The sequence below is a fragment of the Hemicordylus capensis genome, chromosome 4, assembly GCF_027244095.1.
Source record: "Hemicordylus capensis ecotype Gifberg chromosome 4, rHemCap1.1.pri, whole genome shotgun sequence".
Taxonomy (NCBI): domain Eukaryota; kingdom Metazoa; phylum Chordata; class Lepidosauria; order Squamata; family Cordylidae; genus Hemicordylus; species Hemicordylus capensis.
The window spans coordinates 10153268-10166648 of record NC_069660.1 but is presented as its reverse complement, the minus strand read 5'-3'; the positions used below and the strand labels follow the sequence as shown (position 1 = coordinate 10166648).

Here is a 13381-nt window from a genome sequence, read left to right as displayed (position 1 = left end):
TTGCTCATCTGTGACTGGATTATACATGCCCCTATAATTGTCTTGGAGGTTGTCAGTGGCATAGCCACTAGTTGAAAAGCAAGCACAAATGTCCCTTGGCTCCTGGGGAGGGGGGAGCGGGGGCTCTGCCACAGCAGCCCCTCCCTCAGGGCACTGGCCCCTTACCTACCAGCAGACATAGGGCCCACTGGGTGTTTTAATTTCTCTCCCTCATCCAGCAATGGAGAGAAAGAAGAACATCATCCAGCCGGCAATGAAGTTCCCTCTGAGAAGGACCAGGAGAGAGTCCATGCAAGGGTTGCCAACATTTCATTGCCAGAATGAGGCACAGAAGTTCCAGAATGAGGGTCTGGGAGGTGTATGCAGTGGTAATCAAGAGCCTGAGTCTCATTGACGTATATGTAATTGAATTATATGCTATTGAATAAATGAGGGACAAATGCTGCCCCTTTAGGGACTAAGATTGAATCCCTGAAATGAGGGACAACCTGAGTAATGAGGGACAGTTGGCAACCCTAGCTCCATGCGGCCTCTTCCAGGTGCCGGCCATTCCCCTTGCACCTGACATTGATGTAAGGTGTGTGGCTGGCATGCATGTGGGGAGTGAGGAGGTGGTGGGGACCACTGGCAGGAATCTGTCCCCAGGCTGCTGGCGAGCTCCCTATGCCCCTGGAAGGTTTGTGTGCATTTGTTAATTTTCCCCAATTACTTAGTAATCGTCCCAAATTTCTACAAAAGGGGTTCCTAAATAGAAGTCATTCTATTCATTCTCTCTCTCTCTCTCTCTCTCTCTCTCTCTCTCTCTCTCTCTCTCTCTCTCTCTCTTTCTCTCTCTCTCTCTCTGTGACATGTCTCCTGTCAGGCTCCTGCTGACAGTAGTGACCCATTAGGATGGCTGGGCAACTTCAAAGGTCGCTGTGATGGTCTAGCCACAGGGTTACTGAGGAATGCCTTCAAGCGATTTCTCGGCAGCACTGAGAACAATGGAAAGAGCACTGCACTGTTGCCTGGAAGTGGTTTTAAGGCAGGGGGTGGGCAACCTTGGCCCTCAGGCTGTTGCTGAATTACAGCTCCCAAATGATGGGAGTTGTCGTTCAGCAACAGCTGGAGGGCCAAAGTTGCCCACCCCTGTTTTAAGGCATCCTGCAGCTGCCCTGTTGCTCAAGTCAAGGCTGCCTCTTAAGTTGTACAGCAGCTCTGGAGGTTCACTGCCACTGATGGGAGACTGTGAGGCGGGTCTCAAGACTGGTGAGACCCGCCTCCAGAGGGTTTGCAGGGAGAGTGGGCTAAGCCCACTCTCCCCGCAGACAATCATTAGCCCTCCCCGGGCGGCCGAATCGGCTGCCCACACAACTGCCGGCTCTGTAACGGAGCTGGTGGGGGCTTGGGAGTTCGGGGGCCGTGTGGCCCCCGGGAGTTCCAGCATGCTCTGCACAAGTGCGCAGAGCATGCTGGAGAGACCCCCCGAGCCAGGAGGCTGCTTTTTAGCCTCCTGGTTGGGGGCCTCCTCACGAGTTGCCACGGCACAGAGTTGCGCTGTGGCAACACATGATTGTATAGCCCAGGTTAGTGGAGCACTTGCTTCTCTAACCTGGGCTTAAGGGAGGGCTTCCTAAGTGGGTAACCCGTTGTGAGGCAACTGGGCTCGTCTGCTAAAATTGGGCTAGGCTCCCCTAACACGATGTTAGCAGATCGTGAGAATAGCTTCTGTGTCTCATGTTGGCCACAGCATTTAAAAACTCCACTCAGTTCTTGAAACTTGAAATTCATGCTTCTGAATATCACATCCAGTCTGGTTTGTGCTAGCTCTCTCAACCAGAATTAGGAACCATGAGCATACCATAGTTTTTAATTCTGTTCTAGAGGATGACTATAAATCATAGTTGACCATTTCATGTGTCATGATGAGTTGATCAGATCAGGAATCTGGGGACGAGGGAGTGTGAAAGCCTACAGCATGTTCCTGATCAGAATCAGAAATTTGAACTTAAGGTAAGGGAGAACAGCTGGTCTTCTGGCAGTGAGGGTGAATTGTCCCCTTTGCTAAGCAGGGTCCACCCTGGTTTGCATTTGAATGAGTGACTATGTGTGAGCACTGTAAGATATTACACTTAGAGGAGGGGGCTTTAGCTCAGTGGTAGAGCATCTGCTTGCATGCAGGAGGCCCTATAACAAGGGCTTTCTTAAATCTGAACATTTGTATCTTGGAAATGACAGCTGGGGAAAAAATACTTTTGCTGACTCAGAAAGCAAATCTCCCATGTTTGAACACATACACACACGCAGAGCCACATTTCACATACACGTGCACCACAAACAATTCAGAATCGAAGAAGCATCAACAGTTGGGTTTCAGATTCGGAGAGTGGTAATTTCTATGTCAAAGCAACGATCCGTCGCCACCCAAGTTTTATATGCCATTCTTCCTTCTGCCATGTAAAAGGCATGCAGACATTTTGCTTTCAAAGTCAGAAAATAAATAGCAGTCAATTTTGTCACCTTTGAATTAACAAGCCATTTGTCCCCACCACTAGCCACCCTCATTTGCTTCTGCAATGTCTACAGCCTCTGTCTGGCTCTCTCAGATGTATGACTTCAAAGCCTCGGGCCAAGCACACATGATAAAAGTGATCTGAAGCTATCAAGATTTCTATGAAGCAAAGCATACAGAGCTGCTTTATAGGGAAGAAGGTGGGGGGGGGAGTGGAGAAACATAATGTGAACTGGAATGTTTGCTATGGATTTTGAGGGTCCACGTGCGTCACTCTACTAAGAGATCTCCTGGGAAAAGTTGAGGAGGGTTTGTGTGCTGCGTTTAAAAACACACACCCACAAATGAGCAAGATTCTTGGCCATTTAGACGCGGAAACACACATTTGCTAGTAGGTTTAACTGCCTACGCGCATAATTCCACATGGGGAAATAAGAATGTGCTCACCTCTGATTGCCTTTGATCGTGTTCGTGCTCGCTTATCATCATTCTCTAAACTCATCTGGAATCAAACAACAACAGAATTAACATTTTATTTAATGAAAACAATTTGCAATCAAAAGCTAATGTGTCCCTGGAAACTGTGAGCTGGATTGCACAAGTGGAAAAGATCTAAGACCTGAGCCGTTACAGAAATTACCTTGATGCGCAGCTAATAAACAAGGCGACCACCACTTCGTAAAAGGAAAGTGTGGCTCCATTGCCACTTAAAACGCATGTGTGTGGAGGCAGACGTACGTAGCAAGCTGTTAGTGTGAATGGATCACTGTGAAGTTCTGGTTGTTATAAATGTAGTGCTAAATACCGAAACACAGCAACAGCTAAGGTTAAGGCTACACTGGAAAACTGTGGCCACATTCACATGTAATGTGGAGCCGAGGGTCTGCTTTGCTAACTCCCCTGCTAACTTGGCAAAGAGGCACCTTTTAATGTGATGATTCTCTTTATTTAGCAGGGGGAGAGTAACTGGCCCTATCCACCACCAGCACAGTACCTCCAGTGACTGTTGCTGGTGTCTGTCTTATGTTTCTTTTTAGATTGTGAGCCCTTTGGGGACAGGGAGCCAGCTTATTTATTTATTATTTCTCTGTGTAAACCGCCCTGAGCCATTTTTGGAAGGGCGGCATAGAAATCGAATAAATAAATAAATAAATAAATAAATGACCCATGGTTCCACTCCCCGCCCCCATTCTCCCATACGAATTCTGACGTTACAGATTGCGATCTCTCTTCAGTCAGTGAGACTGCAGAGAGGAGGGAGAACTGGCTGTACAGGCTTCCTTCTTGACTGAAAGACAGCCCACACAGCCAATCATGGCCAGAGTTGGGGGAGGAGCTTCCTCCCTCAGCTCCGATTGAAGGGAACGCAGCCTGTGTTTTCGCAAGCTGTGGTTCCACATTCAGATGCAACACAGGCTACATCCAACCTTGGTTTGGAGTCAGAAAACTGGAACATTGGGTACGTTGCCACGTGGAACAGCATTTGCATTCATTTGCATACAATGCTTGGAGAACCTTTGACACATTCAAGTGCAGTTCTGCGTTACATGCGAATGTGGCCATAGGCTAACACATAAACCAGGGCTACACAACTTTGCCCTCCAGCTGTTTTTGGACTACAACTTCCATTATCCCCAGCCACAGTGGCCAATAGTGGGTCATGATGGGAGTTGTAGTCAATTTCAATTTATTTATTACGGCCATAGGCCATGCAGAAAACATACAAAAATTAAAGGAAAGTTAAAAACAGAATATACCAGCAATAGTATGGTACATAATAATGAACAGTAGCTCCTAAAATTTGGGTCTTAAACAGGATCTTAATCTAATAGCAACATAGAAGAATTTCGCCCCCACCTTGGTAATCTCATTATCTTGATCCTCAAGACAAAAATTCAAATAAAAGGGGTCAGCTCTTCCTGGAAGATGCTCCAATAGAGGGAATATGAGTTCTTTCCTGGTATCAGAGTACAGGGAGCAATAGAGCAACACATGTGAAACAGTTTCAGGGAGGCCTGCAGCACAAGGGCATAAGCCATGATCTGACGATCCCCTGTTAAATCTTTTTTCCAGAAGGGCTGAAGGCAGCACATTCATGCGGGCCCTAGTAAAAGCTATCCTAAACTTGGGAAAGTGTAGGGAAGCTAAATACTTAGCACCTCTATTCCCCAAAGGGGGCATGATGCCAAAAAATAGGGGAGAACAGGTCCTGTTTCCCCTAGAAACAAGATTTTGGTGCTCAATGTCATGAAGGCATTGTATGAGTGTAACTTTCGCCTTCTCATTTCCCATAAGTAGAATTTCAGAGGGAGATAGGCCCATTTGCATTATTTTGTTGTTAACATATGACAGCCAAGGACTAGGAAAGGAGTCTCTCCATAGAAACAGAAAATAGGAGGGCTCCTGGATATCCAAGCAAATTTTGATCCATCTGGTAAAAGTAAGTTCCCATGCTTTAGAGAGAATAGTAAAAAGTCCAGATTCCAAACATAATGCAGAGTAAGGTACGCACCTGGGTACCCCAAAGATAGCCCTAAGAAATAATGACTGAACCGTTTCCATCTCTGATGTTACTCCCTGGATCCAAAGTGGGATGCCATAAAGTAATTGGGCTACAATCTTTGCTCAAAAAACTTGGAGGGCCATAGGCATATACTGGCCTCCTGGGAGTTGTAGTCCACCATCTGCACAGGGCCAATGTGCAGCCCTGCTTTGGATTTAGACAAAGATTAAGACTAAGGCTTAGTCTAAGGCTACACTGGCTCATATCGTGGGGGGGGGGGAACCACCCCTCCCTCCCTTTCTTCTGCAGCTGCTTCTGTAGCTGAACACCCCTCTTCTGTAGCTGAGGGGGTGGCGGAAACAATAACCACTTCCTTCTGTAGTGACTTCCTTTTCCTTGAGAAGGAAGGGGTGATAATCCCCCACCACACCCGTGCACTGGTGCAGCCTTAGTCTGAGATGCAGCACTGTTGCACTTTGTTAGTAAGAATGTGCAGAACGGTTTGTGGTTGGAATGTTCTGACCACGAATTGGGCCATTTCGAGTGTTCCGAGCTCAGAACAGAATGCCCTTCAAAATGAAGGGCCCGTTCCAAGCTTGGAATGGAATGAACCTGTTCCAACTCCGAACACTCAGAACATTCCGAGCACCATTTTGGACTCCAAAATGGTGCTCTTCTGGCTTCTGCACATGCATCACAGCTCATTTGCATGGTCAGCACCACCACAAAAATGGCTGCTGTGTGCGGAGGCCAGAAGAGCACCATTTTGGAGTCTAAAATGGCACTTGGAATGAGTCTGAACAGTAGGGGTGTGCAATTCGGGTTTTCGGTGATTCGGTTCGGGACTCGAACCGAATCACCCCCATTCTGTTCTGTGCCCGAATCTGGGCTACCCGAATCACCCCTGATTCGGTTCGGATTCGGATTAAATCCAAATTCGAATCTGAATCGATTCAGGTATGAAAAACGGGTCCCAGGGGCAAAATAGTGGGGTGGGGTGGTAGTGCCCAATGGTTGGAGGCTACCACCCAAATTTCAGGGGGATTGGGCAAAGGGCTGATCTTTGGGGAATTGTTGAAGTTTACGCGTCTTTAAGGTTTTTCCCCATAGAGAGGGGAAAAACCTTAAAGGGGAAAAACCTTAAAGACGCGTAAACTTTAACAATTCCCCAAAAATCAGCCCTCTGCCCAAATCCTTTGAAAAAATTCAGGTAGCTTCCTTGACCCTACCTGGCACTACCACCAACCCCACACTGCTCTAGGCCACCCCTTTGCCCCCCCGTGTGAAGCTATACATTTGCTGACACCTCAATGCTTCTCTATGGGGAAAAACCTTAAAGACACGTAAACTTCAACAATTCCCCAAAAATCAGCCCTCTTCCCAATCACTCTGAAATTGGGGTGGTAGCCTCTACCCATTAGGCACTACCACCCCACCCCACTCTTTTTGCCCAGATCCCATGCTATGCCCCCGAACTGCCCCAAAGACACTAAAACTTCAAAAATTCCCCAAAGATCAGCCCTTTGCCCAATTCCCCTGAAATTTGGGTGGTAGCCTCCATCCATTAGGCACTACCACCCCACCCCACTATTTTGCCCCTAGGACCCAAAATTCGAGCTGATGTCACATCAGACCTTTTTGCATTCAAATCAATGGAGGCAAAAAGGCAGGAACTTCAAAGAGACGTCAGCCCGAATCACCCGAATTTTTCGGGCTCAAATCAGGGGTGATTTGGCTCCGGCCCAAAAAATATCAGGGGACATCGGGGGTGATTCGGTTCGGACCCAAATCACCCAAAATTGCTTGTTTCGGGCACAGATCGATCTGTGCCCGAATTTTTTTGCACATCCCTACTGAACAGGGTCATTCTGTAAGAACAGAGTCATTCTGAAAGCTGGGAGACTTTTTCGTCCCCCCCACAATAGTTCTGATGCCACTGATGCAGACATTCCACTGAACACATGTAGGCTGCTCCTCTTGATGTAATTTCTAACCTTGGATGTCATGAAAACATGGCTTCTCAATGGAACCAATGTATATATGCTTCTAAATATATAGGGCTCTCTCAGTAGCCTTACTCACACGTTATGTTTGATACTCGTACAGGCTGTGTACAGTGTACCCAGGAACAGGACCCAGGTACAATTATTCACATGTCAGGCTTAACACAGGTAGAGCAGTACAATTCTTCTCCTGCATTTCAGGAGGCCTGTACCTAGGTTCACTTTTCAAATGAGCACAGGTACAGTCATTCACACAAAGACATATATGAGTGTACAGACCTGAGTGCATTCATATGACATAATGAGACTATGCTCTCGATCAACGGAAAGTGGGCTAAAGGAGCTTAGCCTGCTTTTTGTGGAGCATGGAAACCACTGGGCTCACAGGTGAGCCCAGTGCTCCGAAGGCGGCTAGCCCACCTAAAGCACCCTCCCCTTAAATGAGTTAATTGAGCAAGCATTCTGTTAACCTCATTTTGTTGCTCATGTGTTGCCAACACATGAGCAATGAAATAGTAGTAAACTCCTGGCCAGGAGCCATAGAAGCTCAAACTTCTATGAGTACCTGGTCTCCCTGGACAGCTTGTTCATTTACTGAACTGCTCTTAGAGTTGAACTGTTCTTCCTAATCTTAGGAACATGGGAAGCTTGGTCCATCTAGCTCAGTCCTCATAAGAACAGCCCTGCTGGATCAGGCCCAAGGCCCATCTAGTCCAGCATCCTGTTTCACACAGTGGCCCACCAGATGCCGCTGGAAGCCACAGGCAGGAGTTGAAAGGGGCATGCCCTCTCTCCTGCTGTTACTCCCCTGCAACTGGTACTCAGAGGCATCCTGCCTTTGAGGCTGGAGGTGGCCTATAGCCCTCCAACTAGTAGCTGTGTGTTGATAGACCTCTCCTCCATGAAGTTATCCAAACTCCTCTTAAAGCCATCCAGGTTGTTGGCTGTCACCACCTCTTGTGGCAGAGAATTCCACAAGTCGATTATGCATTGTGTGAAAAAGTACCTCCGTTTCCTAGTCCTAAATTGCCTGGCAATCAGTTTCATGGCAGATACTCAGCAGATCATACTCAGTATGATCTATACTGGTCTACATTGACTGGCAATGGCTCTCCAAGGTTCAATCTGCAAGCATGCAGATACTTTTCCTCTGAGCTGTGGCCCCATCCCCTAATGGGAATATCTTACAGTATTCACTTGTAGTCTCCCATCCAAATGCAAACCAGGGTGGATCTTGCTTATCGAAGGCAAAAATTCATGCTTGCTACCACAGAGCTAACTCTCTTTCCCCAGCATCTTAGGTGCTCCATTGGAATATACATATATGTCCACACAAAAACATGTATGGGAGCAATGCTGTGATAGCTCATGGCAATGTGCTCTGTTACATAGTAGTCCATGTAAAAGATGCATGTCTCTCTTTATTCTGCAACAAGGCTCTCTGCAACAAGGCTCTCTTTATTCTTTATTCATTCAACAGAATGAAACCAGAATGAACTGGTTTCATTCTGCACCCAAGAATCCCAAACTACAAGATCAGATTAAGGAGCTGGAGTGCTTATTGGTCATGTTTTATTTATTATTTTATTTATTAAAACATTTTTATACGGCCCAAAACTTACGTCTCTGGGCAGTTTACAACAGAAAAAAACCAAAGTAAGACATTCGTTAAGACAAAAATGGGGGGGGGACACATACATTACAACAATTTAAATTTTTTAAAATAATATTATAAAACAGCATTAAAACCATTAAAACACCATTCATTAAAAGCCTGGTATGGTACGTTGCCATATCTATCCTCATCTATCCATATCTTTCTTTTTTCTCTAGTTGTGTTACAATTTGGACAGCTCTTTCCTCTCACCCAAGAGATCCTTCATGCCAGACTGCATAAGCAAACTGAGGCTAAAGCCAGATAAGACAGAGGTTCCATTGGTCAGCAGGAAAGCCAATTGGGATGGGGGGGGGGATTCCACCGGCTCTTAACGGCTGGACTTTGTTTATGATCTTAACTGATTTTAACATTTTAAGGAGAATTTATGGAATTTGATTGTATTAACTTTTGTAAACTGCTTTGGGATGAGTTTTATGAAAGGCGGTAGATAAATTGAATAAAAAAACAAACAAACCAGCAAACAAATAAGGACATGAGCACTTCCATTGTACAGAGAATAGGATTTTCATAGTTTTAACCGAGAATGTGACACAGCTTAACAATAAACTATACAGCTGCTATATGGCAGGGTGGGGGCTTTGTTAGATGTTACATGTGTTGCCATTTTTTTTCAGAAATGCAAAGAGGAAAGGTCCATCCCCTGTGCATTGTGGGGCAAATACAAGTGAAAACATTCACCACTTTAAAGCACCACTAATGCTGCTGCCTTGAAGGTCACAAGATTTCCTTTATAAATTCAGAAGAAGATACAGGTAACCCTCCCTGCCACTGATACAGTTCAATGCTATACAATAGCAATAGCACGCTGCATGGTATCAAATTGTATCATTTTGCTGGGCGCATTTATCATTGTTTCGCAACTGTTGAAACACACACACTGCAGCCATTTTCACACACACACACACACACACACACACACACACACACACACACACGTAATTGTCTTTTGGATTGTAGTCACAAGACAACATCCAACACACATCTGGGAGTAAACCCTACTGAATACAATAAACTTTTTTCTGAGTAAACATGGAATGGATCGGACCGTTAGAGTCAAATAACAGGCATAAGTGGCCTCGTACGAGCATATTGCAATGATTGCCTTGGCCCCCAAATAAGGAACCTTCCGCGAGTGTTGCAGGCACCAACGTGCGATCTAAGTGCAATCCTACACTCATTTACCTGGGAGAAAGCACTAGAGACCTCAGTGGGGTAGTAGTAGTAGTAGTTGCGAGTAGACATGCATAGGTGGGGAGCGGTGGGGTGGGGGAGACGAGGAGACGAAGACAGCGGACAGGCTACACATTCATCTGAGTGCCCCTTCCAGTGACGCTGTCTAAGCGATCTCCGCCCCTTTGCCGCTTCCCCGCCAATGGTGCCTGGCAGGCAGGCCCTGCAGAACCAGCCATTTAGCTCATGCTCCAAGGTGGCCCTTCCCTTGGCTGCAGCTACAGGGCTCACTGCTGCACCTTGGTTCCTGGCCCCTCCCTGCTTGGTGCCATCCAGTGCTATCATGGCAGAGCAGGCCCTCCCCTTTGCCAAGGACTTCCTCGCGGGCAGTGTTGCCATGGCCACCAGCAAGACGAACAGGCTGTTCCTGCAGGTGGGGCCGAGAAACGCGGATATGGTAAAAAGCAGTGGTGGGAAAGAAGGGCAGGGAGGCAGGCAGGCAGATTTGGAGGAGAAAATGGGCAAGGGAGGGCCATCTGAAGGGCCATGCTCCCGAGGCAAAGAGAGGGGAAAATCTGATCGCCATACTCATTGTTGGCAGTGCTGTGGGCAGTGCTGTGGGCACCGCAACTTCAAAAGTCCTACTGCAGAGACTCTTTTAGCAGGAAAGATGCATTTTTCTGTCTCTTAAAATGTAACTTTGAGGATCAGTTGTGAAATAAGCACCGACTGGGTCCCAGAGGGATATTCAAAAGACACTTTTCTGGCATGTAGTTTAAAGGCTGAAACTATGCAAATAGACTACAAAGTCATTTAAATACCACTTTCTCAGTCCGAAAGAACGTCGCCAACCCTTTGAACCCCTGTTCAAAAGAGAAAAACTTTAAACTGCTCTATCTAAGCTGTTTCCCAATGAATCTTCACCAAATTTGCCGGGGAGGTGTCTCTTGTCACCTAGTGAATGTGTGCTGATGGCCAGGCAGTTTGGACAAACGGTTTTGATTTTATAAGTAATAGAATGTTTGGGGCTTATAATGGTGGAATGCTGAAACTACTCTCTGTCTTAACTATACTGGCACGATTGTGCCAGTATAAAAGGCTGGGATAGGCCTATCATGGAATTTGTCCAATCCCTTTTTAAAGCCATCTAAGTGTTGGGAGCAAGTTTCATAAATTAATATGCATTGGGTGAGGAAGGACCTTCTTTTGTCTGTCCTGAAACTCCTGCCAATCACTGTTACTGGATGACCCTGGGTTCAAGTAACATATAAAAGGGAGAAAAACTTCTCTCTATCCATTGTGTCCACACCATGCATAATTTTAGAAAGCTCTATTACGTCCCCCATACCTTAGTTGCCTTTTTGCTAAACTAAAAAGCCCTAAACACAAAAGCTTTAGTGAACCTTGTTGCCAACAACCTTTTAGTTAAGGGAGGAGTGCTGGTCTTGTGGTAGCGACCATGAATTGTCCCCTGTGCTAAGAAGGGTCCACCCTGGTTTGCATTTGACTGGGAGACTTCATGTGTGAGCACTGCAAGATCTTTTCCTTAGGAAATAGGGCCAAAGCTCAGTAGAAGAACACCTGCATGTTGGCATGCAAAAGGTTCCAAGTTCCCTCCTTGGCAGCATCTCCAAGATAGGGCCGAGAGAGACTCCTGCCTGCAACCTTGGAAAAGCCGCTGCCAGTCTGGGTAGACAATACTGAGCTGGATGGACCAAGGGTCTGACTCAGTATATGGCAGCGTCCTATGTTCCTGGCTCACCCAGTGCTTTAACGAACCATGTCATGAAAGCATGCCATCATGACCACTGCGGTACACAGTTGGACACTTCTGTTAAACACAGAAAAGAAACCCTAGGGGAGGGGTTCCCCAATTGATCCCGAGATTTTGTTGGACTACAAGTCCCATCACCCCCAGCCACAATGGCCTTAAGGGGTGATGGAGCTTGTAGTCCAACAACCTCTGGGGACCCAATGTGGGGAACCCCTTTTCCTAGTTGGACTAGTTACGTATTGTCAAGAAAAGCCATTTATTTTCAGGGGGAGCACATCTCAGATTCAACATTCCACACACATTTTTGACCAGTTATCATGCCCTGCAGGCTCCCTTGTGCGGTGAGACAGCACAGAAAATTATGCCGTGGAATGAAGTGAAAGTGGAGGGGGTGGGCGTCGTAGGGCTGAAAGCAGCAGCTGGAACATGAGCTGCATGGAACAACACGCAGGGCTTCCCCTTTCCGTCGCTTCGCTGGCAGAGTGTCTAATGAAAACAAAGTATGCTGCCTTCCCATTGGCAAAGAGTCCGAGTCCGAGTCAGTTGCCAGCCATGTGATCTGCTCTTCAATGAAGGGGGTAAAAAAAGAGGAGTCTCTTCTTAACTGTGGAATTATCAACCTATCTACACTATCGAGTTAAACAGGCTTAATGCCCTGTCTTCAGGGATGCCAGGGAACTGTAGGTCCTTGCATAGGGGGAAAGGCATCTTTGTTCTTCTTGTCACTTTCACCAAACTACAATTCCCAGGGTTCCTTGGGAGAAGCCATGATAGCTGAACTGGCACAAAACCGATACAAGACATCCATACGTTCCTCACAATCCCATTTCCCCTCCCAGCTCCATTTTCCTCCTCAGCATCACAAGAGAAGGTTGGTTCACGCCAGGAGTTGCTCTGAGTTGTTGCTTTCCAGAAAATGCGGAAGGATGACAAAGCGCCCTGAAGTGCCGTCTGTGAACCAAAAATGCCTCAGATGGAATTTCCATGCATATTATTCTCCTTCCCGGTGAAGGAGCCCTAACACACCATGATTTATATGGCATGATTTGCTAGTGGGGTGATCAGAGGGGGGAGGGGAGAGAAATAAAAAAGGCGTAATTTATGCGTCCTGTCAACCACAGTCCTGCCGCGCTGCCGCCTTATGAGCCCCACGTTTATTACAACCTTCCCAATAACCCAAGAAGACAATTACTATAATTTCTATTTTTAAAGCCTCGATTCCCTCCAGACCAATGGCTCACATTTAAAGTGAGGAGAGGAGCAGGTGTCAAAAGGACTTCATTACATTTACGAGCCTTTCAAATATGCCATTCCTGGTGTTCGCCGGAGTTAATGCCTTCCGATGCACGCCTCACAATAGAATTAATATTTTTGATTGCTGGACGGCTGTGTGTTTTGCTGAAATGAAATCTAGCATGGTTTTCCCCCTCCCCACCCACCATTTCTCTGTATTTTTGACAGTTTTCCCAGGGAAATTGGCAAACGTTCTGCTGGTTTTCAAGCATGCGGTGGCAATTTGGATTTCATGCGGATAAATTATTTTTTTATACATAAAAGAGGAAGAATAAAAAATAAACAACCCCAGAGAACAGAAGAGGTTGCAAAAAAAATATTATGGGGCTGTAAGCCGAGTCCTTTTGATGGACGTCAACAGCTGTGGCTTCCTTCAACCCTCCCTCGTCTTTTCTTCGGCATCACCTTTTTTCATTTGTAATTTAACAACATAGGAAGGAAACAGTCAATACAATAGCACCTCTTTCCC

General features: G+C 46.4%; 1 protein-coding gene across 11 annotated transcripts in view; it reads right to left on the bottom strand.

The window, feature by feature from the left end:
* The window catches only part of MYT1 (myelin transcription factor 1), a 232449-nt gene that overhangs the window by 106523 nt on the left and 112545 nt on the right, over positions 1-13381 (bottom strand). For all 11 annotated transcript variants that reach the window (XM_053249644.1, XM_053249643.1, XM_053249646.1 and 8 more), the window contains exon 3: positions 2939-2993. In XM_053249644.1, the coding sequence (XP_053105619.1) occupies positions 2939-2993 (55 nt within the window). The remainder of the gene's footprint in view (positions 1-2938; positions 2994-13381) is intronic.